The 22,801-nt window shown below is 39.1% G+C and overlaps 1 protein-coding gene across 1 annotated transcript in view; it reads right to left on the bottom strand.

Moving 5' to 3' along the window:
- Positions 1-7,520: 7,520 nt before the first annotated feature.
- The window catches only part of LOC124278235 (ADP-ribosylation factor-like protein 5B), a 30,142-nt gene continuing 14,861 nt past the window's right edge, over positions 7,521-22,801 (bottom strand). Inside the window, exons 2-6 of the mRNA XM_046713957.1 lie at positions 17,082-17,142; positions 16,145-16,292; positions 11,785-11,868; positions 10,961-11,112; positions 7,521-8,827 (exon numbers count right to left, since the gene is read on the bottom strand). Of these exons, the coding sequence (XP_046569913.1) occupies positions 8,779-8,827; positions 10,961-11,112; positions 11,785-11,868; positions 16,145-16,292; positions 17,082-17,142 (494 nt within the window). The 3' untranslated portion in view covers positions 7,521-8,778. The remainder of the gene's footprint in view (positions 8,828-10,960; positions 11,113-11,784; positions 11,869-16,144; positions 16,293-17,081; positions 17,143-22,801) is intronic.

Raw genomic sequence — 22,801 nt, 5'->3', positions numbered from 1 at the left:
GGTTAGAGTTTAGGGTAAGGGTCTACACTCTTTCAGATCCTTAGGGTTAGAGTTTAGGGTAAGGGTCTACACTCTTTCAGATCCTTAGGGTTAGGGTTAGTGTCTGGTACCCTTTCAGATCCTTAGGGTTAGTGTTAGTGTCTGGTACCCTTTTCGATCCTTAGGGTTAGAGTTTAGGGTAAGGGGCTATCACTCTTTGAGAACCGTAGGGTTAGGGTTAGTGTCTGGTACCCTTTCAGATCCTTAGGGTTAGTGTTAGTGTCTGGTACCCTTTTCGATCCTTAGGGTTAGAGTTTAGGGTAAGGGGCTATCACTCTTTGAGAACTGTAGGGTTAGGGTTAGTGTCTGGTACCCTTTCAGATCCTTAGGGTTAGGGTTAGTGTCTGGTACCCTTTCAGATCCTTAGGGTTAGAGTTTAGGGTAAGGGACTACACTCTTTCCGATCCTTAGGGTTAGGGTTAGTGTCTGGTACCCTTTCCGATCCTTAGGATTAGGGCAAAGGGCTATCACCCTTTCAGATCCTTAGGGTTAGTGTTTAGGGCAACGGGCTATCACTCTTTCAGATCCTTAGGGTTAGGGTTCGTGTCTGGTACCCTTTCCGATCATTAGGGTTAAGGTTAGTGTCTGGTACCCTTTCAGAACCTTAGGGTTAGGGTTAGTGTCTGGTACCCTTTCAGATCCTTAGGGTTAGGGTTAGTGTCTGGTACCCTTTCAGATCCTTAGGGTTAGGGTTAGTGTCTGGTACCCTTTCAGATCCTTAGGGTTAGGGTTAGTGTCTGGTACCCTTTCCGATCCTTAGGGTTAGGGTTAGTGTCTGGTACCCTTTCCGATCCTTAGGGTTAAGGTTAGTGTCTGGTTCCCTTTCCGATCCTTTTTAGCAGACATGTCTTTAGATGCAAACAACCCTTTCCGATCCTTAGGGTTTGGGGTTAGACCTGACCCAGTAATCTGGAGAAATGCGTTTGTGCTAATTAATCTGAAAAAGTACAAAGCTCCCCATCTTCATCATACAAGCTTTTAAATGCCACTCAAAGGTGCATTTATTATTAAACCAATACTACAAGGTCAATATGGATTATTGTTTAAAATTCTGCCAAGCTTAAAGGTGAAACAAAATATGATAAAAGGGGGGCAACTCTGAATCGGTCACGGCATGTGATACTAAGACTGCCTGTCGGTAGAGTGTTCGTCATGGCGGATTCTCGTGTATATTGATTTTTCACAAAATATCACAATTTCTTTCATCAGGTGGTCAGATGTAATACGTAATATTTGGGACAACGCTTTTTCAGTAAAGAACCAAATTTTACTAGTAAGGCAGCAAACTCCCAGCACAGAAAGTAGGTGAGCTAAATCACTCAGCCACCGAGGCTTCCATAAAATCCTCGTTGGGTGCTGGCAAGTTGTTGGTTCACTCTTGGAGTGTGGGTGCAAATCTGGAATGGGGCTCAACCCGAAGAGAATAACATAGTCAAAGGTCAAAGTTAAAGTTTGATAAGAAAATCAATGTAAGCCAAAACAACATACGTTATTCCTCGTACCTCACATAAATCTAATCATATAATGATGCCAGAACAAATGTGTAGGTAATTGATAAACTTGACATTTTCAGCATGGGGGAATTTGATGGGGGTAATTATTGTGTAAAAAATGCAATGGTTCAATGAAGAATGGGGTAAGAAATAAATCTGAAACATGACCCCTACAGGTTTGCTCCCAAAACCCAAAGAGCCCAAAGCTCAAGTGAAATATTGTTGAACCTTTGCTAGAATAAGAGGTACTGAAACAATGTATTTGGGTGGAAATTGATATTTAAACCTCAAGTTCAATATTATTGAACTTTTCTTCAAATGTTTTTGTTATCATCCATTAAAACCATTCTCTTAATTTCTAAACGTTTGGGCTGGTCCGTTGTATGAAATACGTAACAGACAGGAGATTAGCAGTGCACTGGGCCATAACTTTGTTGTCATAAGCTGTAGGGGTTATGGGATGTAGGGGTTTGGGGAGGTTACACTTCTAATACTTACAGCTCTTCTTACAGCTTTCAGCATCATTCAACCACACAAGTTAACCAGAGTAAAATAGAACAAAGCTATCAGAGTAAAGTACATATTTTTATTGTCTATGATTTCAAATTTCCACAACAGATTTAATGACAACGTGGACATTATCATGATATTTTCATAAAAATATATACAACCATGACCCTTAACCTCTGACTATTCAACCATCAGGCCTTCAGCCATGGCCTATAGAATAATGGTATAGGATTAACAACATTACTATCTGAGCAAGTTGTTGGGAAAACACAATCTGAAACCAGAGGAAGCAAACTTCTGATGTAGTGGTACTAACAGATACCGATTCCATCTTTAAGTAGCATCTTAATGCTCAGTTGTTGATTCTGTATATGAAATGCAATCAAGGTTTTTACTTTATGCCTCAGGCCTAATATATCTTCAAAAGCATCATATGATGTTATTAGCTGAGCCCACTTGACCAAAAAGAATTTTACTAGACTTGGGAATCAGACTATTATCTAAAGTCACAGAATGTACATTATGGCTAAGTACAGTTAATGAGCCATGTCACCATTCAATTCAGACAGAAATGACAAGATGGTTAAAACATTCAATTCATCCATCAATCACCCTCGACTGTCAAATGCATCATATCTGCATTCTACAAATACCAAAGCATTGTTTTAATAAGTTTGATGAAAATTGCCATCCAAAATGTTTAATGTTCTTTCAAGAGCAGCTGTTTATCTGTATGTGTTTGGACTTTCACGAGGTCACCAATACACCTGAACCTCTTGTGGCATAATGGCTTCCTTCACCATTGTGTAACGACACTGGTCAACACATTTCTGTTCACAAAGCAGTGAATGGGTACCTGGTGGTATAAGTCATGTGATTACTAACCTTCTAGTCCCTCACAGGCAGCTTGGGTTATCTGGGGTAATAATGCCCAAGATGTTGTTCTGTGCCATCTAAGCTGCCTTATTGTTACTGTTTAGTAATACTGTTTAGCTAAAGGTTCATTCACAAAATTCTTCAGATTCAATCCAACTTGAAGACATTGTGATTTTGAATGCATATGTGTTACATCTGCTTGTGTTTATAACTGCATTTCCCTTGATGATTTCAGTTTCATGAGCAGGAAATATTTGGTGTTAAATTAATGAAAAGAGATATCATGTCACAAAACCAGGGTGTTGGATGGTAGTGATATAAATAGAATGGCGATACGATACATTAGATAATCAAGCGACAGACAAAGACACGCCCTGTGTCAATGTTCAAATCTGATTTGTTTCCAGCTGGTCACACATTCTATCTATTTTAAACATATATACTGAGGGAAACAAATAGAGGAAGGGAGATACAACATAATGTTGACACCAGTCACTGATAGATGTAAAGCATCATCATTGCACATTGGGTGACAGTGGTGTCTGTCGAGGCGAGTGAGTATAGTTAATTGCAACTTTTAGCAATATTCTAGCAATATCACAGCTGGAGATACCTGAAATTGGCTTCACACAGTGAACCCATGAGGGGATTCAATCCCAGGTCTCTGGCATAATGAGCTACCACTTTAACCCCCCTATGCTACCCTGCCAATGTAGTCACTGACCAGAGCTCAGTTTGTCTCATGTGGCAGGAAAAGAGTATATCTTAATAGCAGCTGACATTTTCTGGATGGAAATTGTTCTGTTATTTCTTTCCTTCAGTATATATTGTTTATGAGTTGTTCTAATGATCCCACACCAAATAACTACAGCTTGAATGTCATCTCAACATCCAACATTATCAAGAGGTTGATTCTCATCATCAGTAGTTCAGGACTGTTGACATCATGGATTAGATGTTCCCCATCACCTGTCCACATGTCCATATATGTTGGAGTGGTGACATGTGTAGATTTAGATCATGAAATGAGGCTATGAAAAACAGAGGTCAATTCTGTGCTATGCACACAATGTCAACCTAAATATTTAGTGGAAACAATGGGATCATCCGTTGGAGTCTGGGATCTGGAAAATGATCTGTGAATTGAGGTTGTGATTGCAAAATGTCCAAAAAGTGCTAACCAGACATTTCAAAATTTGCCAAACAGATATTTTCAGATATTTATCGATTTCCCATTTGCTGGAACCAGATCGTTGCTCAATTCATTCCTTGCAAACACATCACAAAGCAGACATAAGTCTTCACTGCTGACGGAGAAGTGTGGAGTATACGCAAGACCGTGACATCAATGGTGGTATATTCTGAGTGAGCCTATTTCATTACCCTAGTGTTGTGAATCCAGTTTGATATTCATAAGCAAGTTTAAAGCCTATCCGACATCAAGCTACACATAAGGCTGTGAAAAACATGGGTCTGGCATCAAACATTATCATTGACATCCAGAAGAAGGATGTTGCAAAGGATACTATTTGAAAATGTATACAAGACATTAAAACTTTATCGTTTGAAACACTTAAGAATTATGTTGTCAAATATGTCTTGAAATTGTAAAACTCTGAAAATCAAGTTTCAAATTTTCATTTCGTTGTTATTTGCAAAGGTTCCAAATTATTCATTTATAAAAACAACATGACATATTACTATTATACACACATTTTTCTCACCACAGCCTCACTGTAGAAGGACAATGTAATAATCTAGGCCAATTTAATCACTTGTTTTATGGTTTATTAAACAATTTCCTTAGCAAGCAAACACTTATTAGGAATTTTCCCCAAACCATTTTAACCTAAAATAGGTGGATCTATCTTCGATATTATACACAAAAGGAGAATTAATGGGTTCATGGGTTCTTTGCTTCCACAAGGTCAACTTGCGTTATATTTAAATTCATGAACCCCCAAAATCTATAACTTTGCAGGGTTCACCATATGAGATGAGTACCGGTCATTTATCATGGGGGCTGTTAGAGGCATAACACACAAATATACTGAACACTTCATATTGTTTGGTGGTGCTCACCCTGATTAACTCTGAGCCCCCCCATTATGGTCAGTCCCTGGGTGTCTTTGGCAGTGAAGGTGACTGTGACACTTCTCTCTTTGATTTACTGTAGGTACTTTAGTAAATACACTACATCCCCCAGACATGAAACATTCTTCAGAGGTTTTCACAAGAAACCATTAACAGAAACTTGGAAGCTGCATGGGAGGTAATGCTGGCCAGAGTGTGAAAAGTGCAAACTTGTAGTGAAGAAATTGAGAAACTGAAAGCTTAATAGGAAAGTTTTGATCCAAATTTATACAACTACATACCTACTTTGGGTTTTCTTTAATACACAGAATGCATATACCAATTATACCGGGAATTTCATTTTTGTCACTTTGTACAAAGTTTTCAAGGATCTTCCCTATTTTTGTACATGGCAAAAGATGACATATATTTTGCTGAATATGATAAGGTTATCAATATTGTATTTTAGTGAACCAGCTTCTGAAATAAGCAGACGATGGCAAAACCATTCAAATTCTAAAGAAAATGCGAAAGAATGAAAGCATCTTGAACATCAGTCTAAAGTGAGTGAGTGAGTTTAGTTTAACGCCGCTTTTAGCAATATTCCAGCAATATCACGGCAAGGGACACCAGAAATGGGCTTCACACATTGTACCCATGTGGGGAATCCAACCCCGGGTCTTCGGCATGACGAGTGAACGCTTTAACCATTAGGCTACCCCACTGCTACATCAGTCTGAAATAAATGCTAAGCTACTATCATGGCTGTACAGGAAGACTCTTTACTTGTTATTTAGATGAATCAGTAACCATGGTAACTTGACATGTCTTCAGATTGTATGATAACAATGGTCCCTTTTCTCCCATAATTTCATTAAACATATTTTCATGACACCCCCAGCCCCCCTCCATTAATAAAAAGAAGTTAAAATGTATTCAATTTTCAATTAGAATGTATAGTGTCATTTTTAAAATAGATGTTATGTCTTCTCCCAACCCCAACCTTTTTGTTACCTCCCCCTTTAATCCTTCTAACCCCTTCACAATGATCAATGACCAGGCCATAATCCTTTAAGAGTCTACACAAACATGACATACAGAATATAAACTGATATAGGAATAACATTTCATGAGACAAACAAATAATATTGAACTTTCATCTGTGGACTAGACTTGAGTGAGATAAGTAACTTAGTCACAGCTTTCCTGGTCTCACAAATACCCGTGTGATGCAGAGTTACCTCCTTCCACAATATTCTTTCAGATAAGGAACCATTGACGTTTAATACAGTTAGAAATGTATGTTTCTTCCTCTATAGTGATTAAGCAGGTTCTAAAATGAAATACACTAGAAGTTTGGAAAACTGTTCCTAAAAAGATAAAAGATGTCCACCCATTTTATATAACTCTCTCTCTCTATATATATATATATATTCTGCTGGCCATTCTAGATTATTCAGGGTGTTATAGGACTGGCTACTGATAAAGATCATAGAGATACAAAAACATGAACTGACAATCGATCGATTATCGATAAATATCGGAGAAGCAACTTTGAGCAAAAGTGCCTCCAAAATCGCAAAGAAATCAACACATTCACATCACTGGTGAGTGGTGATATATTTTGGATTACTAACTCTACTCTGTCCTGAATATAATTTAGAAGCTGCGTATGAATAAAAACCTAAGTTTGCAAATAGTCTGAGTAAATTAAAACTTTATTTCATCACAATAGGTTATTACTAGTGACACAATTTCCATACTGATAATCAATAATAATATTTCCAATTGACAATCTATCCGATTATCAGTCTTTGTACCCAGCCCTTTTGTACTATATCTCTATTCTGTGACGGTACACACCTGAGCTCATACACCAGCATAGCTTCATTTTGAGCTTGGTCCATGACACAGCAATATAGTGAGTGAGTTGGGTTTTACACATCCTCGATAATCTCCAGGGTACACGTTCTGATAAATCTCCACTATACCCTGGAGGCATCTACGGCTCGGCCGATAATTTTATTACCTCCCTTTGCTGGCTCCGCATTCTCACAGTAGCCAATCCGCCGTTACAACCAAGCTTGCCAGTGTCAACAAAGATAGCGGTTGCAGCCGCGAAAGTTTGTTTGCAGTGCGACTCAGGTTTGGGGGGAAAACATTCAGACAAATTGACAGGTCTGAAACCTTAAAACAAATATATGCAAGAACCTCTTCTACCTCTTTCAGAGTACCTCTGCCAATATATTATTGTGTTATAATCGGTTAGATAATTTAAAAAGCGAAAGTGAGTTGTGATTGGTACGCTCAACTTCCCAGCGTAGACACCTGATTGGATAAAAAGCCAACCAAGGGAGATTTATCGGAAAGTATACCCTGGAGATTATCGAGGATGGGTTTTCAACTGCTTTTAGGAATATTCCAGCAATATCACTGCAGGGGACACTAGAAATGGGCTTCACACCCTTGTGGGGAAAATGCAGGATTAGCTCCCTTGACATAATAACACTCGTTTAAGCATATTTTCCAATTTCTGATCCCATTCAAAGTATCTGATCGTGAAAGCACACCTATGGAAAATTGTGGTTCACAGGAAACATTTTCTTTGGAAACTTATTTCAAGCTCAAGAGAAGAAGCAATATCGTATTAGGTTAGTGATAACAGAAGTAGATGGCGACATTACTCCCGAGATGAAGCTATGGATTGAATGGGCTCAGGGTATTTATTTAGGAATGGAGATAATGCACCCTGCATAACAGAGGATGGTTACTGACCAGTTTACAGCTATCATACAACTTAAGTCTTCTGTTAACTGAAAAACCATGTACAGATGAAAATGCACTCAAAATACATACATTCATAACCCATAAAAATATCTTACAAATATTTCCAATGACGAGAAATAATCACAATGAACTATGTGTAACTGGCTAAAACAAAAACAAAAAAATTGACATAAAATATTCTTTTACACACCCTTGTTTGTTGCCAATTAGAAAGCAATTAAAGTTTTCTATTCTCTCATGAACTTGATAAACATACACATCAAACTATCATAAGAAATATTTTTGGCCGACATTCAAACAATATTTAGGTTTGAGCCACAGGTCAAGGAGGCTTATAATGAGCACTTTCTCTACACAAGGAGGATACATTAATAAACGGAATTAAAATTAGGAAATGAAATATTTAAATTCGGTATTCAGATGACAGGCAGCAAGGTGTAAACCAGGTGATATTCTTCACACAGATACCAACAAAACAGCGGAACACAAACTGCTGGGAGACAATAGCATAGGAATCCAGATATAATGTACATTCCAGTTGGAAAATGATATCACCTGAAACATGAATAAAATATACATTATTGATTTTCGTACATGCAAAATACACAACAACTCATTTCCCAGCTCCCCATCCACAGTTCTGAGTCTGGGTAATGATGCCTGACAATTTGGAATTTTACATTACGTGCTGACGATAATCCACATCCTTTACTAAATACCATGTTACTCCATGTTACTCCATGTTACCAGACTGGTCGTACACATCCACATTGCCAAGAACAAGTTCCGCATCCATACTGTTACGTTCGCTTGAAGAAAGCACCTTGAGAAAAGTAAGCAATTCCGAGCTCCTCCGTTTTGGCTTAGAATGGCTTGCCGTTGACATTCTCTACTGTTTCCATTGACTTTATAACTTGAAATTGTTGTTAAGTTCTTGGATTGTTTTCCTGGCAGCCTTTTGTACTATACAGAGTGTGTTGGGTCTATTTCATCACATCTGTCACCGTTTCTTCAAGTGGTTCGTTATCCATTCTAAACCCTGGTACAACCTGCAAACAAAGATGATTTTTTCATTAGTGAGTGAGTTGGGTTTTATGCTGCTTTTAGTAAAATTTCAGGACCATCACAACCGGGATACCAGAACACTGTACCCATAAGGGAATCAAACCCAGGCCTTTGGCATAAATGAGCAAACACACCTGGCTCCCCTACCCCTGCCATATTTCATCAGAAACAGTGAGTATTCCTTCGCCACAGCCATTAACAGAGTGTGCCAGAAATGTCTAGTTTACTACACTTGGGTTTCAGACTTGGGGTTTGTTTGTCAGAGATCACTGTAAGTTATTGTGAATTAGTAAGAATGCAATACACCGGAGACCTTCCGCCATATTTTAATCATTTGCAGCTTCGGTCAATTTATTTTATTCATTGACATTATTTTGAGGAATTATGGGTTATGGGTTGGGGTTGGGGGTGAGGGTTAGGAGTTAGGGTTAGGAGTTAGAGGTTATGGGTTATCGGATAGGGGTGAGGGGCTAGGGGCGAGAGTTAGTGGTGGGGGTTGAGGGTGAGGGGTGAGGGGTGACAGTTAGGGGTGAGGGTGAGTGGTGAGAGTTAGGGGTGAGAGGTTATGGATGAGTGGTGAGGGGTTAGGTTGAGGGGTGAGGAGTTTGGGTTGAGGTAGAGGGTTGAGGGTAAGGATGAGCTGTGAGAGTTAGGGGTGAGCGGTTAGGGGTGAGAGTTGAGGGGTGAGGGGTGAGGAGTTAGGGGTGAGGTTGAGGAGTGAGGGTTGGGGGTGAAGGGTGAGGGTGAGGTTGAGGGGTGAGAGTTAGGGGTGAGGGGTGAGTGGTTAGGGTTAAGGGGTGAGGGTTAAGGGTTAAGGGGTAGGATTAGCATTAGGGACCTAATCCAATATGGTAGGTAGGTGTCCAGTGTAATGCATGTGCACCTTCAGGACATCAACAAGATGCTGATATGAAGTTTTGTTTTGGATGTTTGTCATTAGCAATGCATTTATCAATGTTCCATCAAAATATGTTCTGTAAATAATCAAGTCCAGACCAGACATTTGTCAATTCTCACAACAAGCAAGGCTTTCTGGAGACCAAACTCCCAAGTATTCATGGGGCAGTACACCAGACTGTAAGGGAATTCATGGCAAGTGACTTACTGTAAACGTACTTATTTTCGCGTGGTGCAATTTTCGCGGAATTGACAGTTTAGACTACATCGCGCGGTCAATTATTCGCGCAATCAGTAATTGCCGGAACTGCCAGCTGTCTCTTTGGCCGCCACTAATAGCAGTGAAAACAAACAGAGTGGCTTAACCTGTCAGGCGGCGTTTATTACTTACTCACAGGAAATATGCGATATACTAGTACACAGTAATCCGTTTACTCCCCGGAAGAGATGAAAAACACATCAGTCTTATGTTCCAAATTCGACGATCTGACGAATTAACTTCTACTGTATATGAAGCTCTTTGTGATTTCAAACAAGCCGGGTTGTTGTGAATGAGATGATTGAGTGTTAGTGACTATTCGCTTCATGATGATACGTTTGTATCTAAATGAATAAATAAAATACTGCTGTATTATTTCTTTCCGAGTCGTTTCATGGTAATCTGTTTTGCATCAAACCATCTGTCATGTGACCAATTTCCATGGCGGCCACAACACACATTGCTGTTTTCGCTAATTCGGCGATGGGATTTGGCTCATTATTTAATTATGTTTTGGGAAATCCATTACAGCGACAGTTAAGTTTGATTCTTTATGCTACTATCAGTCGTCATTTTAAGATTCACGTAGATTTCTGTCTTCAAACGTGATGTGTTATGGTAACAACTCAGGGCGAGCGTGGCTAGACTGAATGAATGACAGGTTTATTCGCGGTGTATAAATTTTCGCTCTAAAATGTTTTGCGCGAAAAGCGCGAAAATAAAACCTGCGCGAAATATACTACGTTTACAGTATCTTAAGATCACTTTGTACAATGCATCCTCAAAGCATTCATAGTGCTATGAAAGTATTAAGTCTATATTAAAGTATGTGATCACCTTAGCTACTGCAGATTTGTGGAATGGACCACTGGTCCTCAAAGGGAACAAACCAAGTCGGGTAATTATTTAAATTATCTTGTGCAGCCAGTTTGGCAGAGGCTAGTGGCAGTTGTGATCTTACCCTTCCCCAGTGAGGGCACAGCATCCCTGTATGTGCCATACATGGTCTTTGATTGAGGTAAGAGACAGCTGCTGAGAGATCTCCGCCGCCGACATACATCCCTTGATGTCCTGCTTGTTGGCAAATACCAGCACCGAGGTCTTTCTCAGATCCTGTATTAAGAGTGAGTGAATGTGGGATTAAGTGATATAGCTTTAACAATTAGAAACACCTCAGTTAAACCTCGTTAAATAAAGAAGGTGATATAATGGATGAAGACTAAAGTGCCCAATCCAGTGTTTCACCAAAGTTGTTATTAAACAGGTAAAGATATAACCAGAACATCTAACCCTCTTGCTGTTGACGCCTGTACAGTGCGCTTAAGTGGCTCAGTTTAGAAATTGCCTTAAAGGTGAATGTACGATGATTCATTGTTGATCCAACTGAACTTTCCACATTTTACTACAGAAATATTTCCTTCTGTTCCTGAGACAGTGAATATGGTTTTACATTGCTTTCAACAATATTCCAGCAATATCACCACAAATGGGCTTCACACATTGTACCAAAGTGGGGAATCAAACCCAGCCATTTGGTGGGACAAGTGAACACATGAACCACAAGGCTGCCCCACCCCTTTGAGTACAGCATAGCAGTTACAACTGGCGATGACAGAAATACATATGTAATGAAATATTGTTTGGTAGAAGCCACTGTCTGGAGACCGGGAATAATATTTTCATTATCGAATCTTCAGATGGAATTAAAAAGCCTGCCCTCTTATTGCAACAACAACAACCTTTGTAAGGTGAGACAGGAAATGAACCCTGCAAATGGTTACCTACCTCATGATGCATCATCTTCGTCAGTTCTTCCTTTGTCAAGGACAATCTCTCTCTGTCTGTGCTGTCAATCACGATGATAATAAACTGAAACATGAAGTTACCTCCATTAATATCTATAAATGTAACAACGAGTTAATGGACAAACGTCCAATCTCACTGAAGTCAGATCTTGGTTTTTGCTTCTGCTAAACAATGGGACTGCTTTTGGGTAATATTTCACAAATGAACCCAGGAAAATCCGTGTTAGAAGTGGTTTAAGACTAAAGGGATCGGGTGGTCAGGCTTGGTGACTTGGTTGACACATGTCATCGTATCGCAACTGCATAGACCAATGCTCATGTTGTTGATCACTGGATTGTCTGGTCCAGACTCCAATATTTAAGGACTGCCGTCATATAGCCAGAATGTTGCTGAGTGCAGCGTTAAATAACAAACAAACAAACCCAAATGAAACAAATGGTCACACACTAATTAATCAAGTCAAGTTTGGTTTGCTAGTTGTATATATGCCACAATATTCAACATTTCAGCTCTGTAACGACATGATAAAATAAACCAATCTGGACCAGACAATACAGTGATTGACACTGCGAGTATCATCAAATATCATCAGGATATCATCATCAACCACAATCAACAAGTAAGCTACAGAACCTGAACATCTGATCCACTGAGTGACCTCCTACAACCTTCCTATTCTGCCAGGTACTTACTTACATTCCTAACAGGAGCACAGTTAACGACAGATGAAGAGTGAGTGAGTGAGTATGGTTTTAGACCGCTTTTAGCAATATCCAAGCAATATCACAGCAGGGACACCAGAAATGGGCTTCACACATCATATTCAGTTATGGAATCTAACAGATGAAGATGAGCCTTTCATATAACTATGAGTGATCTGTCTGACTATGAACCTTTCATATAACTACGAGTGATCTGTCTGACTATGAACCTTTCATATAACTATGAGTGATCTGTCTGACTATGAACCTTTGGTATAACTATGAGTGATCTGTCTGACTATGAACCTTTCATACAACTATGAGTGATCTGTCTGACTATGAACCTTTCATACAACTATGAGTGATCTGTCTGACTATGAACCTTTCATACAACTACGAGTGATCTGTCTGACAATGAACCTTTCATATAACTATGAGTGATCTGTCTGACTATGAACCTTTGGTATAACTATGAGTGATCTGTCTGACTATGAACCTTTGGTATAACTATGAGTGATCTGTCTGACTATGAACCTTTGGTATAACTATGAGTGATCTGTCTGACTATGAACCTTTGGTATAACTATGAGTGATCTGTCTGACTATGAACCTTTGGTATAACTATGAGTGATCTGTCTGACTATGAACCTTTGGTATAACTATGAGTGATCTGTCTGACTATGAACCTTTGGTATAACTATGAGTGATCTGTCTGACTATGAACCTTTGGTATAACTATGAGTGATCTGTCTGACTATGAACCTTTCATACAACTATGAGTGATCTGTCTGACTATGAACCTTTGGTATAACCACAGTGATCTGTCTGACTATGACCTTTGGTATAACTATGAGTGATCTGTCTGACTATGAACCTTTGGTATAACTTCACGAAAGTGATCTGTCTGACTATGAACCTTTGGTATAACTATGAGTGATCTGTCTGACTCTGAACCTTTGGTATAACTATGAGTTATCTGTCTGACTATGAACCTTTGGTATAACTATGAGTGATCTGTCTGACTATGAACCTTTGGTATAACTATGAGTTATCTGTCTGACTATGAACCTTTGGTATAACTATGAGTGATCTGTCTGACTATGAACCTGTGGTATGCACATGAAAGAACTGAGTGTTCTCATGTTTCTCTAACTTGTTTCGAGTAGTATACACATGTTGTAGTATTTCCTCACAGGGCTAAAACAAAGACACAATATTTCTTTAACTTGTTTGTCCAATTTTCAAGGACAGCAACTGTCAGAATATGAAACATGACACCTCACAGAAATACACTCCAGTAATGTAAGGTCAGGCTCACATGCGTTCTTTAAAAATCAATATTTCAAAATCCGACAGCAGTTGTATTGGTCTCTAGGCAACCATACACATAATCTTGTCCTATCTTTTTATGTATTCAGTGGAAGGTAGGGCTTGACATTTACTGGCTGAATGAAGATCACACTCACTCACTCACTCACTCATCTTATATGCTCAGTGACATACTCTTTGTTTCATTTTCTTCAAAGAGTTTTACAAATTCACATATTTCTGGTATAATGAAAACAAGTTGTGTGAGGTGGGTTAAAATATATTTTAAGATTATGTTAGATCAGGGGGTGGAAATAACCCATTGCCCGACGTCTGAGTCCAGTGGGTTTTTTCTGTCGGGCAAGCAAATTTGTATGTCACACTGTACCGGTGTCCAGTTGACTTTCCAATGTTAATAATGTTATTTATTTAAAAAATCAACAAGAAAACAGACGGTATAGTGGGAAAATTATTAGGGCAAGTGATTTTACATGTGTCAATGTACCGGAGTACACTAGCAATTTTAAAGTTATTTCCACCCCCTGTAGATATACAGGAAGTCAAGTTAGTTCAGTACATCAATGAATATTTGAAAGCAACAATGGAGTTACATGAGCCAGATCATTTCCACGTCTTTCACTAAAGCCAAGATATTCTCATTCATATTAATTCATCTTATTTCACAGGCCTTATCAGCATCTACATTATAGCTTGCAGCAAAAGCATCTTATCACCAGCTTAAATAAATAATAGCTTATGACACGAATCAGATAGCTGGCATTAAGGAGTGGATGTTCCAATGCTTTAGGAAAGACAAGCTCCATTAGTGTCAAGGATTTCACCACACCACTTAACATTCAGACCTGGGGAAATGTGCATATAACTTAAACAAAAACAGCCAGGATGACAGATGATGCCGGGTCAAGTGGACATAAAAATCAGGATTAGGATTTTTTAAATATATTTTTTTAAATAATAGAGAAATTGATTATGGAAGAAATACTTCATGTTTGGCCCCCTGGAATTCTCAAATTTGACTTGTTTCAAATTTGAAATATTGTTTCACTAGATATATCAGACATTGACAGATGAAAACATCTGAGTTTTCAATTTAAAGGTTAAGACGGATCAATTCAGCACCTTGAGCTGTGATGAATTTTTAAACACTGTAACACCAGCTTTATCTACACCTCCTCAGGAAGCAAGTCTGCCTTGGTCAAATATTTGAAGAGTTTTCTTAAAACGCCACCTTTCTTAACACATTTCACCCTCAACAGCTGGATGTCATGTCATTACAGTCCTAAACATGTGGATTTTGTTGAAAATATAAATCATTTACTTAATATGAATCCTCATATTATTTCTCAAAACTTTGCTGTTCTTGAATTAATAAATGCATCACAGTGAGGTCTGATTATGTCAAGAACTGAAACAAGTATTTGAGAAAAGATGTCCAACTGTCGGCATTCAGTCAACGTGTGAATATTGTTTTCAATGTATAAAGCACACCTCGCCAACTTGTGCACAGTCTTATAAATACAACCTTTAATGTGTCCTGGGGTAAGAAGGAAAACTGACAGTCTGTAGGTGCTTAAAACATTACAGATCTTGTTACCATGGTAACAGAAACAGAAGGGGTATATATTTGCTTGTGACTATTATCGAATAGCTTTTCGCTACATCAATGTTTGAAGTCTGTTTCCTCCTGACCGATCCCTGACAATAAATTACAGTTTTTATAAACTCCCCATATTGTCAATTTTCAAAATGTGCCTGAGGGAGTTGTTACAGGAATATCACAATATCATGAATATGTCTTTGTTACAAGTCTAGTGTGTGAGATTGTGAGCTCCATGCAACATCCTTCTACACTATGTGTTCCTCTGTTGAATATCTGCCCTAAACCTTATGTTGAAAGCAAAGGAATAAAATACCACAAGTACCCTGGAACCCTCTTAATGTTGAACTGCTCGAAAATAGTTCCAGAATGAGAGGTCATTGTCGAAAGTCGATTGTGTCAGTCCAAAGTCAGGACACTGCTAAACCCATGGGGATTCTGGGTAACTCTATGTATGTATCGGGTGGCTGGGATCAGCAACTTGGAGAAGTTTGTATTACCATATCTAAATTGGGTCAATGGATGCTCATGATGTCAATCACGGGATTGTTTGGTCAAGCCTTGATCATTTACAAGGTGTCATCACGTCATTTCCAACCTCATCCCCCCTGAACACAAACACACCATCCTCTCTACCCCCCTTCTTCTCTGAGGCTCTCCTCCCTCACTACCTCTCCCCAAAATCCCCAGCCCCGCCTCTTTAGGCTATTACCTCTGTGTTGGTGTAGTACGTGTTCCAAGCCGACCGCAGCGTCTCCTGTCCGCCAATGTCCCACATGAGGAAGTGGATGTTCTTCCACACTACCTCCTCCACGTTGCTGCCGATAGTGGGCGATGTGTGGACGACCTCGTTCATCAAACTGCAAACACATCAAGCCTTAAAACATACCTCTGTGTTTTCAGTTGTCTTCCTGATCTTATCTCTACCTCTGCTTCATACTCAGCTGACAGTAATATCACTGTTTGGACCATTGTTACAGAAGCTTATGAGAATTTTCTGGGCCTGGGCTCATGGCTAGGGGATAAAGTCTCAGACTGTTTATATTCAACTGCATGGAGTGAGAGAGTATGGTTTTTATGCCGCTTTCAGCAATGTTCCAACAACATCAGGGCGGGGGACACCAGAAATGGGCTTCACACATCGCTAACCAGGTCATCAGCGTAACTGGCAGCTGATTTACCCACTGGGCTAATCCCACACTCCTTACCGCAAGGAAGGTACAAAGTTTTAAATCTAACTCACACTGAATACAGACTAATTTGTAACAATGGCAACAGGCAAACATTAAGTCAGGTTGCTGACTGCTTTCAATAATCTTAACTTAATTATTGATTTGAACACAAAACTAGAGGTATCAACATGCATCCACCAGTAGCTATCTTTGACAAGCAGACCAGAGGCTGTATGAGACTAGCAGACCAGAGGCTGTATGAGACTAGCAGACCAGAGGCTGTATGAGACTAGCAGACCAGAGGCTGTATGAGACTAGCAGACCAGAGGCTGTATGAGACTAGCAGACCAGAGGCTGTATGAGACTAGCAGACCAGAGACTAGTAGGTGTGTGTATGTGTCCAGTTCTAGGCTGTAAACTTCTGACACTGCTGCCAGATTCCACGACAAACACGGAGGGTCAAACAGCTATACTCACAACTGATACAAAATCGTGGTCTTCCCTGCATTGTCCAAGCCAACTATTATCACCTTATGTTCTGAAAAAGAGAAAACATATGTTACAAATCGACAAACAAAACTTCAAACACATTAGGCATTGTTTATTGTTCCTTCTCCTTCCAATTGGTTTAAACATATTTATTTCAAAAAAAGGAACCGGATTGGTAAACAAGCAGTATGGTGCTTATCTGAATACCGCTCCGGAATACAGATAAATTATAGATATAATAATCGTGCGGAGAAAAGTATGATATTAACAAACGATAAACAATAGCTTTCTGGAAATGTAACAATCATAAACTGTAATATAGCCGCTTTTAACGTTAGAGCCATTAGTGTCGGAAAACACTTAATAGTAAGTGCAATTTCATTTTTACTATTACAACACAAATCTGCCTGACAGTACAATGAAAGAATGGATAGATTCCTTCCAATTGTCCATGTAATTCATTAATTTCACTACTTTTTCTTTCATTAAGTCAGTTTTAAAAATACACACAGATGGCAGAACATGTGTACATTGTTTGTCAAGAATTAACTTTAATGACTATTACTGGAAACGCATTTCTTTAGAGTGTGCAACGTTTGTCCTCATTAACTTTACAGGAGGGAGATTATCTGACTTGAGCATGTCATGACCCATTCCCCTAGTCAACATCCCCCTAGGTCCATCACACCAGGGATATCTCATCCAAGGTACAAGTCACGCTGGTATATTACCCACCACTTGTATTTATTGCTGCTTCCAGACAATGGCACCTCATGACCTGTCAGTGTCTGGTGCAGATTGCATGTCAGTCATCAAGTTTATAGGGACATCTCAGTTTAAGTGCGGATCATAGCCACTGCAATGAATATGTCCACTAGATTTGTCCTAAACATCGGTCGAGTACTGGAATATGTCCACTAGATTTGTCCTAAACATCGGTCGAGTACTGGAATATCCGGAACCTCATCATGTCTAACCATGCAGGGGTGAGAATGAAGTTTTGAGAAAAACTAGCCGAGGGTTTAGCATCTATCAGTTTTACACGATTCACAACAATGGCGTGATGAAATTCCCGGAATTCCGTGGAACCGCAGAAAATTCTCATCCCTGAACCATGGCATCACACATGAATATATGAAACGCCCGGTTAAAATTTTTATAATCACTTGTATGCAAAATGATCTGCTACAGAGACATAACCTTGATCATTGATACAAGCGGAAGTGTATAAGGATATGTCACTGGTCCTTCCTGTATCTAACTGGTCTCTTCAATTGATCTTATGGTTATAATGCTGTCTCATAAAGTCGAGGAAGTATACTGGTTAAAGACGTTACCTGTCACCCCAAAAGTTTAATTCCCCCTCAGGTACAATGTGTAAAGCCAATTTCTGCTGTTCCCTCAGCTGTGACATTGCTAAACACGGCATAAATCTATACTCACTCACTTAACATTGGAGCTTCAAACTGATCATTTCAATAAACGATGGTCTGTGGATTAGCACATCAATTAGTTGTTGAGGTCACACACCGCATGCAGATTGAACACACATTTCTGCCATTGTGTTTTGTTTGTAGTGTTTTAACCCTCAGCAACATCTATGCTGTATGAGAGGCATCTGTAAATATTGAGTCTCCACCAGACAACCCAGTGATAACACTATTACTGGTTACAGGAATCAGCACCTCAGAATCGAGGTATTGCTGCCACAGTGTGTGTAGTGTTTTAACCCTCAGCAACATCTATGCTGTATGAGAGGCATCTGTAAATACTGAGTCTCCACCAGACAACCCAGTGATAACACTATTACTGGTTACAGGAATCAGCACCTCAGAATCGAGGTATTGCTGCCATTGGGTATAGTCCAATTGTTCCGATTCCTATATATAATATAGATTCAATGACAACACTACATCTGCCATTATGTCCTACTAGAAGCATAAACAGCACAAACAGACAATGCCTCCTAACAGATGTATACATTACCACGGTAACACAATAAGTAATACAAGAAATAGATCTATCCTTATTCAAAGCTTTTTTACATCACTGCCTGGACGCAAATAACATGATGATGAACAGAGAAAATCCAATTATTTCTGTACATATCGCATCAGTTACCATGGTAACCAGAAAATCAGGACAGAAATGATGATGCCCACCTTAGTATAAAAATGGCCATGATACAAAAAGCATGATTTTAATAGCCAGACATGATACGAAAACGTTATTTAGCAAGTTAATTGACTTGATTAAATAATAAGTTAGGTATTGGTTTCGTATTGGTTTCGTAAGACAAAAGCTTATTGATTACATTGACATGCTGTACACTGAGAATAATGGTCACAATCATATATTGAAAATACGACAGGAAACAGAGAAAACACTCAAGACAAAAAACTCTAATCATCCAGCAAGCAAACCGGTAGTTACTGAACCTTGTGCTCTAGACGTATTAGAGCTCATACAGGCAAGAGAGGTTATAAGTTATCACCTATAAGCTAACTGAAACCCTGTGGGAACTTAACACTTATAAACATAAGCAGTAAAATTATGAAGAGGCTAAAGTCTGACCCTTGTGGCAGGGTACACGTACACACAATGCACGTTACTGAACTTGATCTTTAGAAGCGTTATGACAAGCTGATGCTGCAAGCTGCATCAAGAGTTGGAATTGGTCTTAAACCATGTTAATCATAAGAGGCAACTAACAGGATCAGGGTCCCATCTCACAAAGCTATCGTAGCAGTACAACTGTCGTACCTATTATAACATTGACTTACGACAGTCGTAGGGCTACAATAGCTTTGTGAAACGGGGCCAAGATGGCCAAACTTGGTTGATGCTGGTCATTGCAACCAAACTGCGTAGATGGATGCTCATGATGTTGATCACTGGATTGTTTGGTCCAGAATCAATTATTTAGCGACCGCCGTCTTATTGGTTGAACATTGTGTTAAACCGTTATGGTTGCCGTTAAACAACAAACAATACTCTTACCATCACACATCTTGTTAAGTCCTTGAGGACTAAGCCACCAGATATTCTCTGAAAGGGGTCCTTGGAATTTGTTTGAAGACATTTTTGTCAAAAGAAAACCTCTTTTTTTCAGAACAGAAGAGGCAAACAATGAAGTTGTTTTTTCCAACATGATTGTTTCAGGATATGCACTTGTGTATAGTGTTCCCTCAACTTCCACACAAACTGTTTAGCGATCAGTTACAGTTGCATGTTTACAGCCGCCATGTCACCAGGTATAGCAGCTGTCATCACTAGGTAGTCACTGACTGTGTATACAGGCCACGCCAACTTGTCACATGAATAAATTACCTCTACATTCATGGTGTCACTCAGCAAACTCAAGCAGTAAAACTAATGACTATCACACTGGACCAATATTTTGTCTAGCGTCATGGAACAGCCATGAGTAACATGAGTAAATGAGCAAGTGAGTGAGTGAGTGAGTGAGTGAGTGAGTGAGTGAGTGAGTGAGTGAGTGAGTGAGTGAGTGAGTGAGTGAGTGAGTGAGTGAGTGAGTGAGTGAGTGAGTGAGTGAGTGAGTCACATGAGTAAGTAAGTGAGTGAGTGAGCTTGAACAAATGATTCAAGTGTTAGTGTTTACAAGCTCATGTACTGTGCTAACAGTCATCCGTATTAAGGGTTCAGTTTGGGATTCGACCCCCCAGTTTGGAACGTCATGCAGCGCTGTACATAATTGGACGCCCATGCTATTCAAAGACAGACACTAAACTCATCATGCAGCCTATATTTGATACCATGATTCCCTCCTCAGCAAGCTCTTATTATGTTGAATAATCAACAGTTGACATATCAAGTACTTTTAAACACACGGCATATAGACTCACTGATTCAAATGATGAAAGCTTAATGTAGCTGTGTGCGGTTGACAGTTAATGCATTCAATCACCTATTGGAAACCAGGGTGAAATAAGGTCACATCTTCATAATCAAGGTGTCCACTTATGTAGGAGGAAAATCCAAAGGAGTGACTGTGGTAAACATTCATAATATTTGTAAAACTATCTAGTGTAATGCTGACAGACCAAGAATATTGATGTGGGAGAATTTGGGATCCTGGCACATCAAAGGGACAAAACTCCAGCACATGTCGCAAACTGACCACAACAAAAAGCACAAAGGAGTGACAGGTGAAAACATTCATAATATTTGTAAAACCAAACAGTGTAGTGCTGAGAGACCAAGAATCATAATATGGGAGAATCTGGTATCCTGGTACGGTAAAGGGATATAACTCCAAATGGAACAAATTGACCAAATGAATAAAGTGATCCCTTCCAACTATATTCTTCCAGGTCTGGAATTTCAGCTTATTATGGAATTCTACCGGCACGCTACTAATTCGAATGTTTCTAAAAGAGCTGTTACTACATTAATTTCTTTCAAGAAATCCTGCAAGCATTTTAACTCACAAACATGATGGTTTCTAACATAACTCTGTTCTATTTTAGGTTAAAAATGATCTATTTCCAGATGATAAATAAAATCGTAAGCAGATTATTGTGATCAAAAGCACTTTTGTAGAAGTGAATTCCCCTAAACATTTAATTTCCTTTGGAAAATCTATTTCACTCTCAGTTTTCAGTTCTAAGCGCATTGACAATAATTCAAACATTTCCAGTGTCAGTTCTCAAAGGTTCTAAAGACGAAAAACCTGCCTCAAAGGATCATTCAGTCTCATTATCATCTAATTTGTGTTCGGTTTATCACTTCAAAGTGTAAACACTACAATCAATACCTGCCCAGTCCTGGCCGAGGGAAGCTTGAACAGTGAGCCTCTAACCATACAATCAATCAAAACAGGTCGTGCTGTACACGAGCTGCTGACAAATAATCCTAAGACAGCGGATTATCAACATCAGCATGTGATCCTTTCAATCAAATAATCATTGATGACTGACATTGTGATTTGTGTATGTGATTACATAACATACACAGAGGTGTGTTGGGTCTGGTAATGAGATATTACATGTTGGCCTTACAACCGGCAAGATGTAAACACAGCAAGACGTTATTAAGCTGGCAAGACGTTAACAGAACGACAAGACGTTAACATGGAACATATGTTAATATGGAAAGATGTTAAAATGGCTAGGCGGTAACATGGAAAGATGTTTCAATAGGACATTAACCTGATAAGATGTTAAACTGGTTAGGCGTTAACATGGAAAACTGTTAAAATAGAAGGCCATTAACCTGGAAAGATGTTAAAATGCTTAGGCATTAACATGGAAAGCTGTTAACATGGCAAGCCAATAACATGGAAAGCTGTTAACATGGCAAGCCAATAACATGGATAGCTGTTAACATGGCAAGCCAATAACATGGAAAGCTGTTAACATGGCAAGCCAATAACATGGATAGCTGTTAACATGGCAAGCCAATAACATGGATAGCTGTTAACATGGCAAGACAATAACATGGATAGCTGTTAACATGGAAGATTGGTTAAGATAGTTGTAGTTTTCCTCCATGTGACGATTCATGTCTATTTCCCTTAACAGAGATCAACATGCAGAACAGCTGCCCAACTGATGTGATTAACATGAAGAGTGAAATTCAAACAAAGACAAGAAAATAACAAGTTATTGAATGGTTTTCAACGATTTATTTCGTCCGTAAATATATAATGAGCAGGTTGAGATATGATTTCCTATGACATTACCTCC

Source organism: Haliotis rubra, unplaced genomic scaffold, assembly GCF_003918875.1.
Source record: "Haliotis rubra isolate DU_JTF1 unplaced genomic scaffold, ASM391887v1 Scf233, whole genome shotgun sequence".
NCBI classification, from domain to species: domain Eukaryota; kingdom Metazoa; phylum Mollusca; class Gastropoda; order Lepetellida; family Haliotidae; genus Haliotis; species Haliotis rubra.
The sequence above is the reverse complement of the archived record's forward strand: the minus strand, read 5'-3'. Positions and strand labels throughout refer to the sequence as shown.